Source organism: Scyliorhinus torazame, chromosome 1 (assembly GCF_047496885.1).
Source record: "Scyliorhinus torazame isolate Kashiwa2021f chromosome 1, sScyTor2.1, whole genome shotgun sequence".
Lineage (NCBI taxonomy): Eukaryota > Metazoa > Chordata > Chondrichthyes > Carcharhiniformes > Scyliorhinidae > Scyliorhinus > Scyliorhinus torazame.
The window spans coordinates 55,349,324-55,367,596 of NC_092707.1; the positions used below are offsets into that span (position 1 = coordinate 55,349,324).

Here is an 18,273-nt window from a genome sequence, read left to right on the forward strand (position 1 = left end):
TTTGATAGTTGCTGCTGGAAAAACCTAGTGTGTCCTTGCATTACGTTTTTCAGGGAAAGAATTTAGGCAGCTATGGGGAAAGAACAGAGGAATAAGACAAATTGTTTAGGTCTATTAAAAGAGTCAATGCTGTGGGTGTACCTACACCATATGGACTGCAGCAGTTATAAGATAGTGACTTACCCTTCCTAAGGGCAATAAGGGATGGGTAATAAAAATCCTGGCCAAGCCAGTGATGCCCACATCCCCCAAAAATAATAAAAATATTTGCACGATAAGCTGAATAGCCACCTTCATGCTGTATCAATCTATGATTCTAATGAATAAGGACCAACGTGACCCTGTTGACATGGAAAAATACGCTAGTAAGGAGTTGAAGTCTTCAGAGAACATAGAACATAGAACGATACAGCGCAGTACAGGCCCTTCGGCCCACGATGTTGCACCGAAACAAAAGCCATCTAACCTACACTATGCCATTATCATCCATATGCTTATCCAATAAACTTTTAAATGCCCTCAATGTTGGAGAGTTCACTACTGTTGCAGGTAGGGCATTCCACGGCCTCACCACTCTTTGCGTAAAGAACCTACCTCTGGCCTCTGTCCTATATCTATTACCCCTCAGTTTAAAGCTATGTCCCCTCGTGCTAGCCATTTCCATCCGCGGGAGAAGGCTCTCACTATCTAACCCCCTGATCATTTTGTATGCCTCTATTAAGTCTGCTCTTAACCTTCTTCTCTCCAACGAAAACAACCTCAAGTCCATCAGCCTTTCCTCATAAGATTTTCCCTCCATACCAGGCAACATCCTGGTAAATCTCCTCTGCACCCGCTCCAAAGCCTCCACGATAGAACATAAAAGTGAGCAACAAACATAGGTGAGGCAAGAAAAAAAGTATCCAACAGTATTCTGTCTTGTATTATCCATTTCCATTGTTTAGCATATAATTATAATCAATGCCCAGCTCCCAAATTCCATCCTGGAAATATTTGTACATTTGTGATAACTGATCAGTTCTATGGAAAATATATATTTTGAAAGAATCATAGAATGCTTACAGCAAAGGATGCCATTTGGTCCATCAACCCTACACCAGCTCTCTGCAAGAACACGGGAAGCACAGCAGCACAGTGGATAGCATTGTGGCTTCACAGCGCCAGGGTCCCAAGTTCGATTCCCCGCTGGGTCTGCATGTTCTCCCAGTGTCTGTGTGGGTTTCCTCCGGGTGCTCCGGTTTCCTCCCACAGTCAAAGACGTGCAGGTTAGGTGGTTTGGCCATGCTAAATTGCCCTTAGTATCCAAAACGTTTAGGAGGGGTTATTGGGTTATGGGTGGAAGTGAGGGCTTAAGTGGGTTGGTGCAGACTCGATGGGCCGAATGGCCTCCTTCTGCACTGTATGTTCTATGTAAAAAAGGTTAGGAAAGGTTATTGGGATAGGGTTGAAGTGAGGGCTTAAGTGGGTAGGTGCAGAGTCGATGGGCCGAATGGCCTCCTTCTGCATTGTATGATCTATGTAACACTTCAGCTTGAGCCACTCAACACTTTAGCTAGTGCCACTCCCCCATCCTTTCTCAGTAAACATGCATTAAAAAAAAAATCTTCAGGTGCTTGTCTAATTCCCTTTTGAAAAACACAATTGAATCTGCCTCCACCACATTCTCAGGCAGATCCTAAACACTCACTGCATAAAGGAAATTCCCATGTCACGTTTGGTTCTGGTGCTAATCACCATACATTGGTTTACTCTGCTTCTCAACACCTTTGCCAAAAGGAACAGCTCTTTTCTTTTATACTGTTTATATACTCTTGTCTAATCTACCCTACCCCCATGGTTTTAATCACATCAATCAAATCTCCTCTCAACCTTCCCTTCGTTAGGGAGAATAACTCCAGCTTCTCTCCAAATTATCCTTGTAATTGAAGTCTTCCATTCATGGCAAAATGCAGATCTCATAAGATTTGATAATTTCCGAGGTTCTCATAATTATTACCTGATAGCCACTTGGCGTTGTACCAGATTTACTTGTAGATGGTGTATTAGGAGGTGCTTCAGCAGGACTAAAGGAAAACCCACCAAACTGTTTCATTAAGTTGTCAAAGTTATCAGTGGTTGGCACTTCTGGGGCAAAAAAGGATAATCCTGCCCTGTCTGAGGGTTAAAGCATAAACACAAGAACAGTTAGATTTGAATAAATGTTTGGAAACAAACTGCTACTTATGGAAATATAGTGCCATCTCAAAGAAACTTTTGCAATAGCATGAAAACATTTAACATTAATTGTTCATTTACAAAAATAAACTACTACTTAAGGTGTGATGTATCTGGATGTTTCAACCTGGGATAATAAAACATTTATTTTGTGGTATTAATTCTTTTGGTTGTCATTAGCATTGGCAAAGATATTAGACTCTCAGTCAGGTTCAGTCTTTTCTTGCAGACAGATAACTTGATACAAGTGGCTTCATTCGCCACATTTTATTGAATGACAGGAAATGGAAAAAGTAATGTAGAAACTAAATTAAAAAGAAATCCAAATGTAACTCCTTCTGTGCCTAACTATATAAATGCAATGTCTGGTGAAATACTGAATCACAGGGAATAGGAAGATACCAGTTTCTATACTAGAACTACAACACCCATTAAAGACACACATCTTTTGTTTTCAAAACCCTGACTGAAAAACAAAATCAGTCACGATTTTCATTCTCAATTGCTTTTGAAGACCCATGCCAGAAAGCGTGCACATGTGATTGTCAGGTGAAGATGTGGCAGAATAATATGCCATTGCTTATTGTACACGCTCACATTAGAAGAAAAACCAAGTGGCTCAGGTGTAGGTTTACCAGCATCAATGGAACTGTACTCCAGCTGAAATCAAAACTTCAGGAGAGGCAAATCAGAAGTTCGGAGTATGATACAAGTTGATTTTGAAAATGGTTAGAAAATGTAATTGCCGTTCAATCATTCAGATTGACAAAAATGCTACAGTTAAGAATGCCTATAAACCAGAATTCTATCAAGTGTCCCATTTTCAGAAACCGTATTGATGATGAAATATTTCATAAACTGATCAAGAATACGGTTCTGATTTTTAGCTCCCATGATGGATCTATTTTTGCTATAGGATTGCTTGTACATGCTCCTATGCCCAATGTGAGTGGTTTGATTTCATTGCCACATCCGAAATATCAAGATTAATGTGCAAGTATAACTATTATAGATAGTGCCATTTTTAATTTAATGCACATAAAACAAAACATTTAAGAAAATAGATCATATGCTGCCCTGTAGTGCACTTACAGTTGTTTGTCTCAATGCAAAAGATGCTGGGGTTAATCAAGGATACAGATTTGTTCACATTCAAGAAGTACTTTGTTGCCTCTGGATTGCAAAGTTTACGGTCAGCCCTGCACAGAGTTGAAGAAATATTCATACATCAAAAGATTAGAAATGTATGTTTAATTCATAAGGAACAAATGGAGACCAAAAACGTAAATAAAATATTTATGGGTGCAGCGTGATAGTAAAAGTTACAAGGTAGTAAAAAACCTTCAAAATCATAATTTGAAAACACAATTGCTGTACCAGATGGCCAAAAAACAGAGTTTGATTTGCAGCCCATTACAACATCCATATTCAACCACTTTCCCTGTTGGTGTTTTTCCATATCTCAGGCAGATTGTTAGATAATCAATGCAAAGTGACAAAGCTTTCCACCTTCAGTAAACTGAAGAGATTAGACCTTGCTTTGCAGAACCACAATACTTCATAAATCACTCCATAGATCATGGAAAGCTCTGGAACTCAGGGCTAGTAAACTTGAAGACTATAAAATCCATTCTTTAAGGCACCACCAAATCTGACAAATAATGAACAAAGAACAAAGAAATGTACAGCACAGGAACAGGCCCTTCGGCCTGGAGGGCCGAAGGGCCTGTTCCTGTGCTGTACATTTCTTTGTTCTTTGTTCATTATTTGTCAGATTTGGTGCCGACCATGCTGCCCGACTAAACTACAATCTTCTACGCTTCCTGGGTCCGTATCCCTCTATTCCCATATTTGTCAAGATGCCCCTTAAATGTCACTATCGTCCCTGTTTCCACCACCTCCTCCGGTAGCGAGTTCCAGGCACCCACTACCCTCTGTGTAAAAAAAAACTTGCCTCATACATCTACTCTAAACCTTGCCCCTCTCACCTTAAACCTATGCTCCCTAGTAATTGACCCTTCTACCTTGGGGAAAAGCCTCTGACTATCCACTCTGTCTATGCCCCTCATAATTTTGTAGACCTCTATCAGGTTGCCCCTCAACCTCCGTCGTTCCAGTGAGAACAAACCAAGTTTATTCAACTGCTCCTCATAGCTAATGCCCTCCATACCAGGCAACATTCTGGTAAATCTCTTCTGCACCCTCTCTAAAGCCTCCACATCCTTCTGGTAGTGTGGCGACCAGAATTGAACACTATACTCCAAGTGTGGCCTAACTAAGGTTCTATACAGCTGCAACATGAATTGCCAATTCTTATACTCAATGCCCCGGCCAATGAAGGCAAGCATGCCGTATGCCTTCTTGACTACCTTCCCACCTGCGTTGCCCCTTTCAGTTACCTGTGGACCTGTACTCCTAGATCTCTCTGACTTTCAATACTCTTGAGGGTTCTACCATTCACTGTATATTCCCTACCTGCATTAGACCTTCCAAAATGCATTACCTCACATTTGTCCGGATTAAACTCCATCTGCCATCTCTCCGCCCAAGTCTCCAAACAATCTAAATCCTGCTGTATCCTCGGACAGTCCTCATCGCTATCCGCAATTCCACCAACCTTTGTGTCATCTGCAAACTTACTAATCAGACCAGTTACATTTTCCTCCAAATCATTTATATATACTACAAACAGCAAAGGTCCCAGCACTGATCCCTGTGGAACACCACTAGTCACAGCCCTCCAATTAGAAAAGCACCCTTCCATTGCTACTCTCTGCCTTCTATGACCTAGCCAGTTCTGTATCCACCTTGCCAGCTCACCCCTGATCCCGTGTGACTTCACCTTTTGTACTAGTCTACCATGAGGGACCTTGTCAAAGGCCTTACTGAAGTCCATATAGACAACATCCACTGCCCTACCTGCATCAATCATCTTAGTGACCTCCTCGAAAAACTCTATCAAGTTAGTGAGACACGACCTTCCCTTCACAAAACCGTGCTGCCTCTCACTAATACGTCCATTTGCTTCCAAATGGGAGTAGATCCTGTCTCGAAGAATTCTCTCCAGTAATTTCCCTACCACTGAAGTAAGGCTCACCGGCCTGTAGTTCCCTGGATTATCCTTGCTACCCTTCTTAAACAGAGGAACAACATTGGCTATTCGCCAGTCCTCCGGGACATCACCTGAAGACAGTGAGGATCCAAAGATTTCTGTCAAGGCCTCAGCAATTTCCTCTCCAGCCTTCTTCAGTATTCTGGGGTAGATCCCATCAGGCCCTGGGGACTTATCTACCTTAATATTTTTTAAGACGCCCAACACCTCGTCTTTTTGGATATCAATGTGACCCAGGCTAGGACCCTAAACCTCCAAATTAAATATCCAATACTATCATATTATAACTTCTATTATAATTTTTATTGCTACTTGAGAGACATTTTCTGTGTTTTATATGGACACCCTGGTCAAGTTGACAGTAATCTGTATAATTGTACAATGTGCTTGATTGATACCACAGGTCCAGCAACAACTTGCATTTATAGAACGTGCTACAGTAGCAGAATTAGATAAAAATTGACATGGTGCCAAAGAGGGAAATAGTAGGTGGAGTGAATACATTTTTAGATCAAAAGGTTTTTAAGGAACATATGAAATAAGAGCAGAAGTAGGCCATTTGACCCTGAAGCCAGCTCTACCATGTGATAAGATCATGATTGATCTGTTTTTGTTTCAAGTTCGACATTCCTATATAACCCCAATAATCTTAGATTCTTATTAGACAAGGGAACCAATCTACCACCACCGTAAAAATATTCAATAACGCTCCACCTCCACCACCTTCTGAGGCAGAAAGTTCCAAAGCTGCACAACTCTCGGAGCGAAAATAAAATTCCTCATCTCGGCCTTAAAAGGGCGACCCCTGATTTTAAAACAGTGCCCCTAGTTCCAGACTCACCCACAGGAGGAAACATCCTTTCCATGTCCACCTTGTCAAGACTATTCAGGATCTCATATACTTCGACCAAGTCATGCCTCACTCTTCTAAACTCCAGTGGATACAAGCCTAGCCTGACTAACGTTTCCTCAATAGACAACCCGTTCATCAAAGGCATCAACCTAGTAAACCTCCTTGAACTGCCTCAAATGAATTTACTTCCTTCCTTAAATAAGGAGACCAAAACTGTACACAATATTCGAGATGTGGTCACCAATAATGCCCTGTATATCTGAAACATAACATTCTTACTTTTATGTTAAATTTGTCTCATAAAGAGGATAGCATGGCTCAGCCATGATGCCTTGGAGCAGTTTCAAAGTAACAATGGTCACCATTACGACACCCTGGGCTAGTGCACGGTCATTTCTAGCCCCACTTATCCTGGAGTCACAACACAAGTGAATTAACCAATCATTTTTAGAAGAATACCCAAAATCTTTGCCCTTAGCTACCCAATAATTACAGTCACCAGGTTTGTAAATGCAAACACAATTATTGTTTACTTATAACAAAAACTATAATGAAATATGCAGCAAATACAACTAGTTAACTTTAGTTAATTTATAATCCTCACTTTAACCTGCTCCCACCCTCACTTCTGGATTCTTCTGCTTGAATTAAAGATACAAGCTTCTTGCCTTAAAAAGACATGTCCATTAATCATCCATGGATCAAAAATGTGACAGCAAAATAAAAGGGGAAATAGGGAATAAATGGTGGAATAAACAGGAAGGACCCTTACATCATGGCAATGGGTCCAGCTAACTCTGAACAAAGAAAAACCTTTGCAAGTCATCATCTTCCACAATGCTGCTAATGGGCAAAGCATTAGCAGTCCTAACACAATGATTTCGACAAAGAGAGAGTCAGTTAAGTTAACCCGACACCCAAGACTCCAAAAATAAAAGGAACCCCAACTCCAATTAAACACCTAGATTCCAGCTTTGGGAATAAACATTCGGTGTCCAACATCGAGGGGATATGTTACATGACGTCCCAAAAGCTGCAATGTGGTCTCATCTGTTGGAACTGAACACTGGGAGATACTGTTCGACTTACTCAGTGAACAGAACTCCAGAAAACAGTCTGTGCTGGCTACCCTGAAGCCGATAGCAGCAGCAAGACCTCAGACCCTCATCGAACCTGCTGGAACGGTGGAACTTGTGCCTGAAGACTAACACATTCTATGTGCCTTTTCCTGTTGTGCAAGTCTCTGGAGGAACAAAGCATTCTACAATCAGCTAACCTCTCCTCAGAAGGAACATTCCAGTTTGACTTCAGATTCCAGAATCTGGACACATGTAAAACCGATACTTGTATTTTTATTGTGGTTGTGCCTGGAACCCTCTTCCTTTTTCCTTATCCCCTATTCATTGAGTGAGTGTAAAAGGGGTGGACGTTGCAAAACCCCATGTGTGTGTATATAAAAATAATCCAATCATTTTATTTTCACCCTACTTCTAGTTTGATGTGAAAATCATTAACAGAGGATGGGAACTTTTCCAAATTTAAGGGTGGGGAAATATGTCACCATTTACAAAGGGATCCAGGATAATGGGAAAAAAACTCTCCGTTTACGGATGGGTAGGGAGTGGGGAAATAAGAGCAGTTTAAATTGACCCCCCCCCCCCCCCCCCCCCCCCGGTTCCCCCCCCCCATCCATGACAGTATTCTGAAATATCTGCCACTGCTTCTCCATTGATGTATCCCCTAGCCTTGTGATCCAGTTCACTTCAACCAGGTCAGCTTTCATGCCTACATAGTTACCCTATTTAAGTTTAAAATACCTAGTCTTAGACACACTCTTTTCTCTTCCAAACTGGATGTAAAATTCAATCATACTGTGGTCACTGCCATCCAAGGATTCCTTTACTCTTCGAGGTAATTAATTAATCTTGTCACATTACACAGCACTCAATACAATACAACCTGATCTCTGGTTGGTTCTGCGCTGCTTTCAGAAACTGTCTCGAAAGCATTCTAAGAATGCCTCGTCCAGGCTACTACTGCCAATCTGATTTTTCCAGTTGTACGTAGATTGAAACAACCCATGATTATTACCATCCCTTTATCTCAAGCACCCGCTATTTCTTCTCACATACTTTGTCCTACCTTCCGGTTATTGCTGAGGGAACCTGAAAATCACTCCCACTGGAGATTTCTTTATCCTTCTATTCTCAACTCCACCCAAATTGATTCTACACCCTGATCTCCTGAACCAAGGTCATCTTTAACTATTGCACCAATTTCATTCTTGACCAACATTGCTACTCATCTACCTAGCTTCATAACCTTCTTGATTGTCATATACCCCTTAATATTCAGTCTTTGACATCCTGCAGCCAGGTCTCCGTAATGACGATCAGTTCATATTTATTTACTTCAATGTGTGTTGTCAATTCATTTACTTTGTTCTGAATGCCACATGCATTCAGATGTAGAACCTTTAGGTTTGACTTTTTGTTTTCTTTGTGACATCTTGTCTTGACTATTTGTGTACTCTTAACATTTTGTCTCCCTATCCCTTCCTGCTATTCTATGACCCCCATTTCCCATATTATGGTCTTTGCCTGGAATCCACCACTTGATTTACGGCATCTACCCAAGCTTGGTCCCCACCTTCCCTACTTCTCCAGGTGTATAATTCGCCAGGACACTCATCCCAGTAAACCCCAGGTGTAGACCTTCCAATGGTACAGCCCCCACTGTCACCAGTACTGGTGTCAGTGCCACTCAAACCGGAACCCACTTCTCCCACACCAGTCTTTGAGCTAGAAAGAGCTGGATAGGTAGAGGGAGTTAGGAGGGCATAAGCAACTAAAGATATGCAGGTTAAGTGAGTTGGCCATGCTAAATTGCACCTTAGTGTCCAAAAGGTTAGGTAGGGTTACTGGGATAGGGTGTGACATGGGCCTACTGTTATGGCCAGGGTTTAGAGAACACCAAAGTGTATCATGGAGTTCATCTGATCCACAACTGTTTATAGATTTTGGTTATGAGGAGCATAAGGGCCTACCTTTCAGGTGTTATTCAATAAGGCCTTAAGCACTTTCAAACAAAACAAAGTTTATTTACATTAGTTAACATTTTATAAACACACCCAATAAGCATTTTTATCAACTACAAACATAAATCCCCCACACAGCTCCAGTTCTCTCTCTCTCGAATTCCACACGGACAGTAACCCAAAGCCGGGATCGAACCTGGGCAGCAATGCTAACCACTGTGCCACCGTGCTACCCGAGAAAAACCCTTTTAACAAAATAGTAGGTTTGAATTCTTTACAGAAAACAGGTATCACTTTTAAATTATCAAGTGATCTGAACACCTTTTAACATACAGAGAGAGACGAGAAGCCTTTTTTTGTCTGAATCCAGCTTCCAACACTGTAAAACTGAAAGTAAAACTCAGAGCCACAGCCAGCCCCCAGCTCAAAGTGAAAGTAAAAGTCAGAGCCACAGCCCAGCTCCACCCACACAATGACATCACTGAAGCCATTTGATAAGGCACACATTTCTTAAAGGGACATTCCTATGACACACATAGGGATGCTCTTTCCAAGGGTTCAGTGCAGATTTGATGGGCTAAGTGGCCTCCCTATGCACTGTAGGGATTCTATGATATTGGGAATATTCACTCCCTTTTCAGCTATATACTGAAGATATGCCTTCTCAATTTTGCCCTCATTTCTTTATACATTATTGTGAAGGTTTTTAGTGAGAGTGCAGAAACGATTCATGAGACTGGTTTTTGGGATGAGATACTTCAGAGACATAGATAGAATAGAGAAGACCATAAGACTTGGGGGCAGAATTAGTCTGATCCACCATTCAATCATGGCTGATATTTTTCTCATCCCCATTTCACTGCCTTCTCCCCATAACCCCTGATCCCCTTATTGATCAAAAACCTATCTATCTCTGTCTTACAGACACTCAGTGAATTGGCCTCCACAGCCTTATGCGGCAAAGAGTTCCACAGAGTCACCACCCACTGGCTGAAGAAATTCCTCCTCATCTCTGTTTTAAAGGATCGTCCCTTTAGTCTGAGATTGTGCCCTCTGCTTCTAGTTTTTCTTACAAATGGAAACATCCTCTCCACGTCCACTCTATCCAGGCCACACAGTATCCTGTATATTTCAATAAGATCCCTCCCTCATCCTTCTAAACTCCAATGAGTATAGACCCAGAGTCCTCAACCTTTCCTCATAAGATAAGCTCGTCATTCCAGGGATCATTCTTGTGAATCTCTTCTGGGCCCATTCCAAGGCACATCCTTCCTTAGATACGGGGCCCAAAACTGCTCTCAATACTCCAAATGGGGTCTGACCAGAGCCTTATACAGCCTCAGAAGTACATCCCTGGTCTTGTATTCTAGCCCTCTCGACATGAATGCGAACATTGCATTTGCTTTTCTAACTGCCGACTGAACCTGCACGTTAACCTTAAGAGAATTGTGAACAAGAACTCCCAAGTCTCTTTTGTTTCTGATTTTCTAAGCATCTTCCCATTTTGAAAATAGTCTATGCCTCCATTTCTCCTTCCAAAGTGCATAACCTCACACTTTTCCACATTGTATTCCATCTACCAAATCTTTGCCCACTCTCCTAGCCTGTCCAAGTCCTTCTGCAGCCTACCTGCTTCCTCAATACTACCTGCTCCTCTACATATCTTTGTATCATCTGGAAACTTAGCAACAGTGCCCTCAGTTCCTTCATTAATGTATATTGTGAAAAGTTGTGGTCCCAGCACCGACCCAAGGTACACCACTAGTCACCGGCTGCCATCCTGAAAAAGACCCTCTTATCCCCACTCTCTGCCTTCTGCCAGTCAGCCAATCCTCTATCCATACCAGAACCATACCCTGAACACCATGGGCTCTTAATTTATTTAACAGTCTCCTATGCGGCACCTTGTCAAAGGCCTTTTGGAAATCTAAATAAATCACATCCACTGGTTCTCCTTTGTCTAACTTCCTTGTTATTTCCTCAAAGAACTCTAGCAGATTTGTCAGACATGACCTCCCCTTGAAGAAGCCGTGCTGACTCAGTCCTATTTTATCATGCACTTCCAAGTACTCCGCAATCTCATCATTAATAATTGACTCTAAAATCTTACCAATGACCGAAGCCAGGCTAACCGGCCTAGAATCTCATATCTTCTGCCTCCCTCCCTTCTTAAACAGGGGTGTTACATTAGCCACTTTCCAGCCCTCTGGGACCCTTCCTGCCTCCAGTGATTCCTGAAAGATCATCACCAATGCTTCCACAATTTCCTCAGCTATCTCTTTTAGAACCTTGGGGTGTAGTCCATCCAGTCCAGGCGATTTATTTACCTTCAGACCTTTCAGTTTCCCCAGAACCTTCTCCTTAGTAATGGTCACTGCACTCACCTCTGCCCCCTTGTTCTCTTGGAGCTCTGGCATCCCACTGGTGTCTTCCCCAGTGAAGACTGATGCAAATTAACTATTCAGTTCGTCTGCCATTTGGCAGGACTATTTTCCTCAGAGAAGAGGAAGTTGAGAGGCGATTTGATTGAGGTACTATATTCAAAATCATACGGTCTGGACAGAGTAGAGAGGGAGAAACTGTCCCCAATGGTGAAAGAATAGAGAACCAGAGAGCACAGGATCAAGGTGATTGGCAAAAGGAGCAACGGCAACATGAGGAAAACCTTATTCACGCCACCGTTGGTTCTCACCTGGAATGCACCACCTGAGAGTCAAGTGGTGGTACAAAGAACAAAGAAAGAACAAAGAAATGTACAGTACAGGAACAGGCCCTTCGGCCCTCCAAGCCCGTGCCGACCATGCTGCCCGACTAAACTACAATCTTCTACACTTCCTGGGTCCGTATCCCTCTATTCCCATCCTATTCATGTATTTGTCAAGATGCCCCTTAAATGTCCCTATCGTCCCTGCTTCCACCACCTCCTCCGGTAGCGAGTTCCAGGCACCCACTACCCTCTGTGTAAGAAAACTTGCCTAGTACATCTACTCTAAACCTTGCCCCTCTCACCTTAAACCTATGCCCCCTAGTAATTGACCCTTCTACCTTGGGGAAAAGCCTCTGACTATCCACTCTGTCTATGCCCCTCATAATTTTGTAGACCTCTATCAGGTTGCCCCTCAACCTCAGTCGTTCCAGTGAGAACAAACCGAGTTTATTCAACTGCTCCTCATAGCTAATGCCCTCCATACCAGGCAACATTCTGATAAATCTCTTCTGCACCCTCTCTAAAGCCTCCACATCCTTCTGGTAGTGTGGCGACCAGAATTGAACACTATACTCCAAGTGTGGCCTAACTAAGGTTCTATACAGCTGCAACATGACTTGCCAATTCTTATACTCAATGCCCCGGCCAATGAAGGCAAGCAGGGTATCAAAAGGCTTTCAAAAGGAATTGGATGATTATCTGAAAAACAAAAATGTTCAGGATTACAGGGAAAAGGCAAGGGGGTAACAATAGGTGAATTGCTCCTTCAGAGGGCTAGCACAGGCAGGGTGACTCTTTTTGTGCTGTCACCATCATGATTCTATATGGCGCCTTACGTAGTAAAATATACCAAGCCAGTTTTCACAGGAATCTCAAACAAAATTTGATACTGAGCTGCACAAGCAGATGTGAGGGACAAAGTAGGTTTTAAAGAGTGTCTTAAAGGAGGAAAGTGAGATAGAGCGGTGGAGAGGTTCAGGAAGTGAGCTCCAGAGCTTGTGGTGTGGTAGCTGAAGGCATAGCCGCCAATGGAGCAGTGTTCAACAGGTCAGAATTGGAGAAGCGCAGAGTTTCATCAGAGCCAATGTAGGTCAGCAAACACAGAGGTAATGGGCGAATGAGATGTGCCATGAGCTGGGGTACAGGCAGCAGAGTTTTGAATGACCTCAAGTTTACAAGAGGGTAGAAGGCGGGAGGACGGCCAGGAATGCATTGGAATAGTTAAGTTCGGAGGTAACAAAGGCGTGGGTAAGGATTTCAGCAGATGAGCTGAGATAGGGGTGTAATTAGGCAATGTCACGGACGGACAGGGAGCAAAATGATGATTGAAGTTTTGAAAAAGGAGAGCTTTGGGGCAGCATGTGGCGCAGTGGATAGCACTGGGACTGCGGCGCTGAGGACCTGGGTTTGAATCCTGGCCCAGGGTCACTGTCCGTGTGGAGTTTGCACATTCTCCCCATGTCTGCGTGCGTTTCACCCCCACAACCCATAGATGTCCAGTCGATTAGCCCAGTCGATTTCGGCGTGAGAACAGCTGGTGAGTCAGTTTCAGCGGGAGCATTGCGGAAGTGGTTGCTGGGAGGTAAGTCTGTCCTTTAAAAGCACTTGTCTTTGCAGGGGCAGGCCAGTCGATTTCGGCAGGAGTGGAGCTGGCTGGTTAGTCAATTTCAGCAGGAGCTGAGAATTTTTCTTTTTTTTTTTAAATTAGTTTTTTAGGCGGGAACAGGAAGTCGACCCGCGGACGTCTGGGAAGACCCACACCAATAAATTCTGGTGGAGAGGAAACCAGAGACACTACACGTGTAGTGTCTCCCACCCGCCCTCCTCCTCTAACCTAATAATAAAACCCATTGGTCTGAGGTAAGTACCATATTTTATTATATTATTATTATTTTTTAATAAAAATTTAATTTAGTTGTTAGCCAGATCTTGGTAGAAAGTTAGAGGAATGGCAGGGAAGGGAGTGCAATGTTCCTCCTGCAGGATGTTTGAGGTGAGGGATGCAGTTAGTGTCCCTGCTGATTTTACCTGCAGGAAGTGCTGCCATCTCCAGCTCCTCTAAGACCGAGTTAGGGAACTGGAGCTGGAGTTGGAAGAACTTCGGATCATTCGGGAGGCAGAAGGGGTCATAGATAGCAGCTTCAGGGAATTAGTTACACCAAAGATTGGAGATAGGTGGGTAACTGTAAGAGGGACTGGGAAAAAGCAGTCAGTGCAGGGATCCCCTGCGGTCGTTCCCCTGAGAAACAAGTATACCGCTTTGGATACTTGTGGGGGGGGGGGGGGACTTACCAGGGGTAAGCCATGGGGTACGGGCCTCTGGCACGGAGTCTGTCCCTGTTGCTCAGAAGGGAAGGGGGGAGAGGAGCAGAGCATTAGTAATTGGGGACTCTATAGTCAGGGGCACAGATAGGAGATTTTGTGGGAGCGTGAGAGACTCACGTTTGGTATGTTGCCTCCCAGGTGCAAGGGTACGTGATGTCTCGGATCGTGTTTTCCGGGTCCTTAGGGGGGAGAGGGAGCAGCCCCAAGTCGTGGTCCACATTGGCACTAACGACATAGGTAGGAAAGGGGACAAGGATGTCAGGCAGGCTTTCAGGGAGCTAGGATGGAAGCTCAGAACTAGAACAAACAGAGTTGTTATCTCTGGGTTGTTGCCCGTGCCACGTGATAATGAGATGAGGAATAGGGAGAGAGAGCATTTAAACACGTGGCTACAGGGATGGTGCAGGCGGGAGGGATTCAGATTTCTGGATAACTGGGGCTCTTTCTGGGGAAGGTGGGACCTCTACAGACAGGATGGTCTACATCTGAACCTGAGGGGCACAAATATCCTGGGGGGGAGATTTGTTAGTGCTCTTTGGGGGGGTTTAAACTAATGCAGCAGGGGCATGGGAACCTGGATTGTAGTTTTAGGGTAAGGGAGAATGAGAGTATAGAGGTCAGGAGCACAGATTTGACGTCGCAGGAGGGGGCCAGTGTTCAGGTAGGTGGTTTGAAGTGTGTCTACTTCAATGCCAGGAGTATACGAAACAAGGTAGGGGAACTGGCAGCATGGGTTGGTACCTGGGACTTCGATGTTGTGGCCATTTCGGAGACATGGATAGAGCAGGGACAGGAATGGATGTTGCAGGTTCCGGGGTTTAGGTGTTTTAGTAAGCTCAGAGGAGGAGGCAAAAGAGGGGGAGGTGTGGCGCTGCTAGTCAAGAGCAGTATTACGGTGGCGGAGAGGATGCTAGATGGGGACTCTTCTTCAGAGGTAGTATGGGCTGAAGTTAGAAACAGGAAAGGAGAGGTGACCCTGTTGGGAGTTTTTTATAGGCCTCCTAATAGTTCTAGGGATGTAGAGGAAAGGATGGCGAAGATGATTCTGGATATGAGCGAAAGTAACAGGGTAGTTATTATGGGAGACTTTAACTTTCCAAATATTGACTGGAAAAGATATAGTTCGAGTACAATAGATGGGTCGTTTTTTGTACAGTGTGTGCAGGAGGGTTTCCTGAAACAATATGTTGACAGGCCAACAAGAGGCAAGGCCACGTTGGATTTGGTTTTGGGTAATGAACCAGGCCAGGTGTTGGATTTGGAGGTAGGAGAGCACTTTGGGGACAGTGACCACAATTCGGTGACGTTTACGTTAATGATGGAAAGGGATAAGTATACACCGCAGGGCAAGAGTATAGCTGGGGGAAGGGCAATTATGATGCCATTCGACGTGACTTGGGGGGGATAAGGTGGAGAAGTAGGCTGCAAGTGTTGGGCACACTGGATAAGTGGGGCTTGTTCAAGGATCAGCTACTGCGTGTACTTGATAAGTATGTACCGGTCAGACAGGGAGGAAGGCGTCGAGCGAGGGAACCGTGGTTTACCAAGGAAGTGGAATCTCTTGTTAAGAGGAAGAAGGAGGCCTATGTGAAGATGAAGTGTGAAGTTTCGGTTGGGGCGATGGATAGTTACAAGGTAGCGAGGAAGGATCTAAAGAGAGAGCTAAGACGAGCAAGGAGGGGACATGAGAAGTATTTGGCAGGAAGGATCAAGGAAAACCCAAAAGCTTTCTATAGGTATGTCAGGAATAAGCGAATGACTAGGGAAAGAGTAGGACCAGTCAAGGACAGGGGTGGGAAATTGTGTGTGGAGTCTGAAGAGATAGGCGAGATACTAAATGAATATTTTTCGTCAGTATTCACTCAGGAAAAAGATAATGTTGTGGAGGAGAATGCTGAGCCCCAGGTTAATAGAATAGATGGCATTGAGGTATGTAGGGAAGAGGTGTTGGCAATTCTGGACAGGCTGAAAATAGATAAGTCCCCGGGACCTGATGGGATTTATCCTAGGATTCTCTGGGAGGCCAGGGAAGAGATTGCTGGACCTTTGGCTTTGATTTTTATGTCATCATTGGCTACAGGAATAGTGCCAGAGGACTGGAGGACAGCAAATATGGTCCCTTTGTTCAAAAAGGGGAGCAGAGACAACCCCGGCAACTATAGACCGGTGAGCCTCACGTCTGTAGTGGGTAAAGTCTTGGAGGGGATTATAAGAGACAAGATTTATAATCATCTAGATAGGAATAATATGATCAGGGATAGTCAGCATGGCTTTGTGAAGGGTAGGTCATGCCTCACAAACCTTATTGAGTTCTTTGAGAAGGTGACTGAACAGGTAGACGAGGGTAGAGCAGTTGATGTGGTGTATATGGATTTCAGCAAAGCGTTTGATAAGGTTCCCCACGGTAGGCTATTGCAAAAAATACGGAGGCTGGGGTTTGAGGGTGATTTAGAGATGTGGATCAGAAATTGGCTAGCTGAAAGAAGACAGAGGGTGGTGGTTGATGGGAAATGTTCAGAATGGAGTACAGTCACAAGTGGAGTACCACAAGGATCTGTTCTGGGGCCGTTGCTGTTTGTCATTTTTATCAATGACCTAGAGGAAGGCGCAGAAGGGTGGGTGAGTAAATTTGCAGACGATACTAAAGTCGGTGGTGTTGTCGATAGTGTGGAAGGATGTAGCAGGTTACAGAGGGATATAGATAAGCTGCAGAGCTGGGCTGAGAGGTGGCAAATGGAGTTTAATGTAGAGAAGTGTGAGGTGATTCACTTTGGAAGGAATAACAGGAATGCGGAATATTTGGCTAATGGTAAAGTTCTTGAAAGTGTGGATGAGCAGAGGGATCTAGGTGTCCATGTACATAGATCCCTGAAAGTTGCCACCCAGGTTGATAGGGTTGTGAAGAAGGCCTATGGAGTGTTGGCCTTTATTGGTAGAGGGATTGAGTTCCGGAGTCGGGAGGTCATGTTGCAGCTGTACAGAACTCTGGTACGGCCGCATTTGGAGTATTGCGTACAGTTCTGGTCACCGCATTATAGGAAGGACGTGGAGGCTTTGGAGCGGGTGCAGAGGAGATTTACCAGGATGTTGCCTGGTATGGAGGGAAAATCTTATGAGGAAAGGCTGATGGACTTGAGGTTGTTTTCGTTGGAGAGAAGAAGGTTAAGAGGAGACTTAATAGAGGCATACAAAATGATCAGGGGGTTGGATAGGGTGGACAGTGAGAGCCTTCTCCCGCAGATGGATATGGCTGGCACGAGGGGACATAACTTTAAACTGAGGGGTAATAGATGTAGGACAGAGGTAGGTTCTTTACGCATAGAGTAGTGAGGCTGTGGAATGCCCTACCTGCTACAGTAGTGAACTAGCCAACATTGAGGGCATTTAAAAGTTTATTGGATAAACATATGGATGATAATGGCATAGTGTAGGTTAGATGGCTTTTGTTTCGGTGCAACATCGTGGGCCGAAGGGCCTGTACTGCGCTGTATTGTTCTATGTTCTATGTGCAGGTTAGGTAGATTGGCCACTCTAAAAATTGCCCCTTAATTGGAAAAAAAATAATTGGGTACTCTAAATTTATTTAAAAAAAGAAAGAGAGCTTCTGACGAACATGGTACGGAGAGGTATAGGAAATAATTAAATATGAAAGTGAATACTTAGGTATAGACACTGTGGATGTTGGTCTTAGTCAGTTCATAAAAGGTAACTGCAAAATAATACAACAAAAATCACACATTATGGAAAGCAGTGAATTATGAAAAGGGTTAGTTACAATTTGAGTGGGCAAGAAAATCTACATTTACTGGATCTCAGTTAACATGCTGCATGTGGGTGGCACGTTAACACAGTGGTTAGCACCATTACATCACAGTGCCACGCACCCAGGTTCGATTCCCGGCTTGGGTCACTGTCTTGTGGAGTCTGCACGTTCTCCCTGTGTCTGCGTGGGTTTCCTCCGGGTGTTCCGGTTTCCTCCCAAAAGACGTGCTTGTTAGGTGAATTGGATATTCTGAATTCTCCCT

The 18,273-nt window shown here is 43.9% G+C and overlaps 1 protein-coding gene across 2 annotated transcripts in view; it reads right to left on the reverse strand.

The window, feature by feature from the left end:
- Positions 1-18,273, reverse strand: part of tctn1 (tectonic family member 1) — an 87,275-nt gene that overhangs the window by 64,537 nt on the left and 4,465 nt on the right. The window contains exons 1-3 of one of the 2 annotated variants that reach the window (XM_072495103.1): positions 17,908-17,926; positions 3,307-3,413; positions 1,997-2,154 (exon numbers count right to left, since the gene is read on the reverse strand). In XM_072495103.1, the coding sequence (XP_072351204.1) occupies positions 1,997-2,092 (96 nt within the window). In that variant the 5' untranslated portion in view covers positions 2,093-2,154; positions 3,307-3,413; positions 17,908-17,926. Of the gene's footprint in view, positions 1-1,996; positions 2,155-3,306; positions 3,414-17,907; positions 17,927-18,273 lie in introns of those variants that run through there. The other variant, XM_072495101.1, reaches the window with a different exon arrangement.